The sequence below is a fragment of the Macrobrachium rosenbergii genome, chromosome 21 (assembly GCF_040412425.1).
Source record: "Macrobrachium rosenbergii isolate ZJJX-2024 chromosome 21, ASM4041242v1, whole genome shotgun sequence".
In the NCBI taxonomy this organism is placed as follows: domain Eukaryota; kingdom Metazoa; phylum Arthropoda; class Malacostraca; order Decapoda; family Palaemonidae; genus Macrobrachium; species Macrobrachium rosenbergii.
In genome coordinates this window covers 66,519,801-66,526,150 of record NC_089761.1, presented here as the reverse complement: position 1 = coordinate 66,526,150, position 6,350 = coordinate 66,519,801, and the positions used below count along the sequence as shown (strand labels likewise).

The 6,350-nt window shown below is 46.9% G+C and overlaps 1 protein-coding gene across 1 annotated transcript; it reads left to right on the top strand.

Annotated features, from left to right (window-relative positions):
• The first annotated feature begins 4,663 nt into the window (after positions 1–4,663).
• LOC136849529 (uncharacterized) lies at positions 4,664–5,350 on the top strand. Its single transcript, XM_067122871.1, has one exon. It carries the CDS (start codon positions 4,664–4,666, stop codon positions 5,348–5,350), a length of 687 nt encoding a protein of 228 aa, XP_066978972.1.
• The last annotated feature ends 1,000 nt before the right edge of the window (positions 5,351–6,350 follow it).

Genomic DNA, 6,350 nt, shown 5'->3' with positions numbered 1-6,350 from the left:
ACCAACATTATCCTGCTGGAGAGCGCGTCGGGGACGTAGAACCCTAATGGGAGGGAGCCCCTGGGTGTTTTTGTTGCTGCTGCCACGGAGGCCTGTTGGGTTGGCTGCCGCCTCCTCTGTTTTTTGAAGGGAAGAAAGGGCAGCTCTCCTGAACCTCCGGTGGAAGTGGCATAGCCCCGGCCCCTCCCTCCTCTGCTGGTGGGACGGCCTTTTCTGCTCGATGGAGTTGACGGGCTCCGTGGTGGGGTCCTCCATCAGGAGGCAGTTGGCGGAGTGTGCGGGCTTGGTCACCTGCTTGGCCACCTTCGTGGAGTCCGTCAGCTGCTGCGCCAACCTGATTAGGTCCTTGACCGGCAGGGTGTACGCGTCAGTGATTTGTCCACGGACCTCCGGCAGTAGCTGCCGCAGGAAGATCTCCCCCGACAGACTGATTTCTTCGCGCTTGCTGATGCTGTCAGTCTCTGGGAGGAGGAGGAGGTCCTGGAGGGCGTTCCGCACTTCCAAGAGGTTTCCCTCCTGCCGGGAGTTGAGGGCGAGGTCGAGGGCGCGGGCAGCTCTCTCAGAGACCGGCAGGTAGCAGGTCTCGACCAGAGTGGATTTCAGTTCTTGGAAGGTGGTGGGGCCTGGCGTCGTAATCAACCAAGGGGCGATCTTCTTACATATCTCCTCTGGGAGGGTGTTAATGGCGATGTCCGTCTTCAACACCTCGTCTGTCAGGCCTGCTATTCTGAATTGCCCCTCGACCCTGTAGAACCAAGACGCTGCGTTCTCCCTGGTGAATGGCAGCAGCCTTATGTTAAGGGACGTCTTTGGTTGGTCTGTCAGGGGGGAGTCATCGCGTGGGGCAGCAGTACCGGTGTTCAGGTGAGCACGGGAGGTTGTTGTGAGAGGGAGGTGTCTGCCTCCAAGAGGTTCTCGTTAATTTGTACATGGTTGGGAATGTCTGCGTCCATGCTCATTTCAGGCTCTCACTTGGAGTGTGAGGGAACGCTCGTGCCAATACATGCCGGGGGAGCGTGCCATGTGGGTCCATTAATGACGCTGGTGACCTGCCGATGAGGGTTGGTTAACACCCGAATGCTTTGTTAGAGTGCCGTAGTTAGTCCGTTAGGGGCGTGGATTTGGTTCATTGGTCCACGACTTAGTTGCTGTTTGGGTCTGTTAATGGCTTCCGGGAACCACTCTGGGGGTCACCACTGTGAGAGATGTTTATTGATGAAAGGGAGCTGCTTATAAAGCGGGATGCGGACGTCTGCGTAGTTCGCAGAGACCGCTGGTACAAAGATTTACAGGTGACCTGAGGTCAAACTAATTTCTTACAAAAATAGGACAGGTTTGTACAGAAAACATAGTGATCAATAATGTTTGACACATAACATAAATAACTCGTTACTTGTGCATAAAGCATGATTGTTTAGAAAGACAACATATATACAGTTTACAATTATGATGATAAATATATATTCTGATCAACCTTAGGTTGATGTAAAGGCACCACAGAAAACGGGATGTTCTCAATAGAGAACGCGTTGAGCAGGGACTTTACGAGGTAACTTAAAGTGCAAGAGTGGGTAGGTAAATTCATATGCTTTCTGGCCAGAAATTGTTAATACAGAGATATGAATGCTGTGTAATGTATTTATAGTAAGTAAAGAAATCTAACACACCTAGACCTAGGAACAAAATCTTGGCTTTAATAAAAGAATAATTTATTGCATAGCCAACTGTTTGCTAGTAAGCCATAATTTTTGAAGTGGTTCAGAAATATAATTTAAAAAATTTTATTTTTATGAAAATCCAAATATTCCTCTGACAAATATAAAATAAATGTTTTCAAGATAATTTCTTTGTCGCTACTCATTGTAGGCCTATGTTCCAGGCAGGTGGTTGCACAGCCATTCTAATGGTTGCGTCACACACGCTCTGCTCACCCATTGATATCGGTGGATGCATTCTAGCTACAGTAATATTTTCGTATTTGCTTATTTACATTTTTTCAGTGTTGAGGCATAAAAACAATCAAATAGAACTATTTCAAATTTTATGGTTGCATTGGAAGCAATATTAATGTTGTGAAGAATTTTTCCATTTTTTTTTATTATTCTAATAAACGTTTGAACTGAGGTTTGATGATGACTTTTCTTTTTCAAATGCTGGTGATAAGTGAACGAAAGTTTTGAAAATGTTTTGTAACTCTATTTCCGAAATTTGGCTACACATGATATTTGGCTACACGTGACATTTTCTTACAGTTTTTAATTATATGACAGAGTTCACTCTTATGAAACATATTATGGCCTTATTGTGTGAAATAATAGATACATATGGAACATGCTATTGCCGGTTCGTGAATTTTGAACGAAATCCTCTGCAATCATGTCATATCACTTAAATGCATAGCTGTACAAATTCGCTTTGGTTAACTTAGAATCTATATTCTTCATGTTTTGCATTCTTGAATATGTGTAGGCTTTAGCTAGTATACTCATGCGTTCATTCTATTTTACTATAACAAGGGTGTGTACTTTTGTGCTTTTATTTTGTAAAAAAACATTTCCTGTTTGCTTTGTCGGTTTATCCTGCAGGGAAGAGATAAATGTAAGAAACTAATAAGTTTTGTGTGAGCAATTTATTAGTGAGCAACAAAACTCCTTTCTGTATGTTGATATATTTATGGTAGTAATATGTCACTACCTTCTATTTATTATTGTCTTACCTGCTGAGGTAAAATTATCGGTTATTAGTATCTATTCCATTCTTGTTGTTGAACATCCTGGATGTAGGATGTTATGAACGCAGTCTTCAGCTGCTGTTTATTGGTGGTGTACATCGTAGTGAGAGACACGAAGAAGAGAGATATAAAGTTTATAAGCATATTAAATGATAAAATACAAAATATAAATGAGTATCGAAGCTAAGCATACAATAATGAATCATACCCTACTACATGAGGCAGAACTTACAGAATCGTAGTCTGTGAGGTAGTTCTCATAAGATTCAATACTAAACATAAGAATAACATTGTATACCTATGAACTGAACACATCCACTGTATGAGAATTTCTCGCCCTAGTTACATAAGGCATCTTGCACTGCAGCATTATGTAACATATCTTGTAGAGACGTCCTCTTTGCCCACCCATTAATTACGATCATGTATCACATCTATCAATGCAGCAAGAATCTCATGTATATATTTGTATATAGAATTTCCTGACCTTTTCGCCAATATATATTTTATCACTGTATCTACATTATGTCTCTTCTTATTGTTATTTGATTGACTGTTAACAAACACAAATTGCTCTCGCTCAGCGTGCGGGTCACGGAGACCTGGGGTCAGGCACCACATTTCCGTCTGCACGCTGCTATGTGTATCTTCTGCCCAGGTAATAAATCACTCAGTATCCAGTTCTGTCTTCTTTGACCTCACAACTGGTGACCCGAGGAGCAACGGTAAACACAGCGGTTTTGGCTTTGCCATTAACGGACTCAGTATGGCTGCTTTACCTTCAGAGAGCCTTTAACGGAACCATATGGTGACAAAGTCTAGACCTCTGAAAACTCCTTCCTCTGAGAACACCCATGCCACTAATGGACTAATTACGGTGTACCTTCTTCAGGTATGCTCTGGCGTTCTCGAACGGTTTGGCCCTGCCATTTATGATTCACGTTGGCCGTATTCAGAAGTCATTAACGGAACCACATGGCGTATACTTTTAACTTCTGACGAGCCCCAAACACCATAAACGGACTAAATACGGCGCTTATTTTGTTTTTTGGTGTGAGTCAAAATGTCAGACACTGAGGTAGAAAGTTGTTCCAAGGACACACAGATCCTCTGCATCCCCCTCTTGCCTTCGAAGGCAGCAATAACCCAGGCTATGAAACTGCCACCATTCTCGCAGCAAAATACAGCATCCTGGTTCCAGCGGGCAGACGTCCATTTCCGTGTAGCTAAATCACAGATGAGGAAACCAAAGCGGACGTCACCATGACAGTGCTGCTGGAGGAGGTTTCAATAGAAATACCCCATGGTTGGACTCACAGCCAGGCAAGGTCAAGTACGAAGACCTATGAAAGAAACTCATTGACACGTACTCCATACCTGTCCCAGAGAGAGCCCAACGCGCCCTTGACCTGATGAACCAGCCCCTGGGGACACATCATCCAGGGATGCCTGGGACGAACTACGAGGTCTCCTGATGCTGCCGGGCTTCGACTCAGATGGACGGAGGAGGGAGATCAGCTTGTCGTGGGAAATATCCCTGCGGCTCCTTCCACAGGAGGTGACGGCACAAATCATGGAAGCAGACGCACTCTAGATGGACGAATTGGTGAGCCTCGCACACAAACTCCACGAGGCCACCAAAGCCTCCAAGCATGCTGCAACACCTACAGCATGCAGCCTGGTAGCAGAAGAAGCCAAAGAGGGGGACACGAACGCAGTATACAGGAAGAAGGCGCCACCGCAGCAGCAGAAGACGTGGACAAATCCAGCCTGGTGTTACTTCCATCAGAGGTTCGGAAAGTACCCAAGAATTACAGAGCCCCTGTTCTTTCACAAAAAACTAGGAATGTAGCCACCCATAGAAGCAGTGGCTGCAAACCTTAGAGAATCCCAGCCAGTAGGATTCTTCATCCACGACGCCATATCGGGACAATGGAAGCTGATAGACACGGGGCTATGCAGTTGGTATTTCCGCCGTTGGGGGAGGACTGTGACTGCATGTCCAACACCACAGCCACACTAGTGGCCGCAAATGGAAGCCCCATCCGCTGCTACGGAACTCAGACCAGCAGAATATCCATCCTGGGCCATAAATATGAATGGCCCTTTATCATTGTGGATGTCAAGTTTTCCTTACTAGGCGCTGATTTCCTCGCACAACACGGACTGCTGGTAGACGTTGGCCAAAAACACCTGCTGGATACCAGAACCTGCTGCTCCCGACCGCTCTCTGCTGGACCGGGAATGCCTGCCGTATACTCCATCTCATCGAACAAATACAGCGCCCTCCTGCACAAATTCCCAGATGTCTTCAAGGCAGAACTGCATCAGGTGCCAGGTACCCAGGCCAAGCACGGCATCCATCACCACATCACCATCACAGGCCTGCCGACACATGCCAAGCTCCGCCGCCTGCCGCCCAAGAAACTCCAGGATGTTAAACGAGCATGCACCAAGATGGAAAGGATGGGTGTCTGCAAAAAGGCATTGAGTCCATGGGAGTCCCCCCTCCACATGGTGAAGAAACCAGACAGTTCTTGGAGGCTCTGTGGGGACTATCGTCGGCTGAACCTAGTGACAACACCGGACCACTATCCCCCCCAAACATGCAGGACCTAACAGGAGCCCTGCACGGGGCCAAGATATTCACAAAAATGGATTTGCTCAAGTCTATTTTCAGGTACCAGTTCATCCCGATGATGTTCCGAGACAGCATTATCATGCCGTTTGGGACATATACCTTCTACTCCACCTTCGGCCTCAGGAATGCTGGGGCCACATTCCAATGCCTTATGGACAGCATCTTGGGGGACCTACCTTTCTGGGTCTACTATGTGGACGACATCTTGATCTTCTCCAGTTCCCCAGAGGAGCACCTGGGTCATGTCCGGGCTATGCTGAAATGCCTTCAGGAGAACGGGTTGGTTGTCATATTTGACAAATGTACCTTTGGAGTGGAGAAGGTAGACTCCCTGGGACATGAGGTCTCTCCGACAGGTGTCCACCCCATGGCCTCCAAGGTGGATGCAGTGAAGGATTTCCAACACCAAAAACGATCAAGTCCCTGCAGGAGTTCCTCAGCATGGTCAACTACTACCGACAATTTGTGCGAGACATTGCCTGCATCATGTATCCCCTACCAGAATGCTGAAGGGGAAGCCAAAAGCACTGACTTGGGAAATCGCGCAGCAAAAGGCTTTCAAACAGATGAAGGCAGCCCTTGCCAAAGCCACCACCTTAACATATCAAGACCCCACCGCCCCTCTGAGACTTACCACCGATGCCAGCAATGTTGCTTGCGGAGCAGTGCTGGAGCAGATAGTAGATGGTTTCCCCGCCTGCTTGCGTATTTTAGCCGCAAGTTAAAGCTGCCGGAAACCCACTTCAGTGCATTTGACAGGGACCTACTGGCAATCTACCAAGCCGTGCGGCACTTCAAGTACCTCTTGGATGGCAGCCCATTCACCATCCTGAAAGACCACAAGCTGTTGGTACATGCATTCACGAAGGCAAGAGATGCATGGTCGGCACGACAGCAACGGCACCTAGCTGCTATCTCCAAATTCGGATGCACCATCAGTTACGTCCTTGGCAAGATGAACCTGGTAGCCGACCCCCT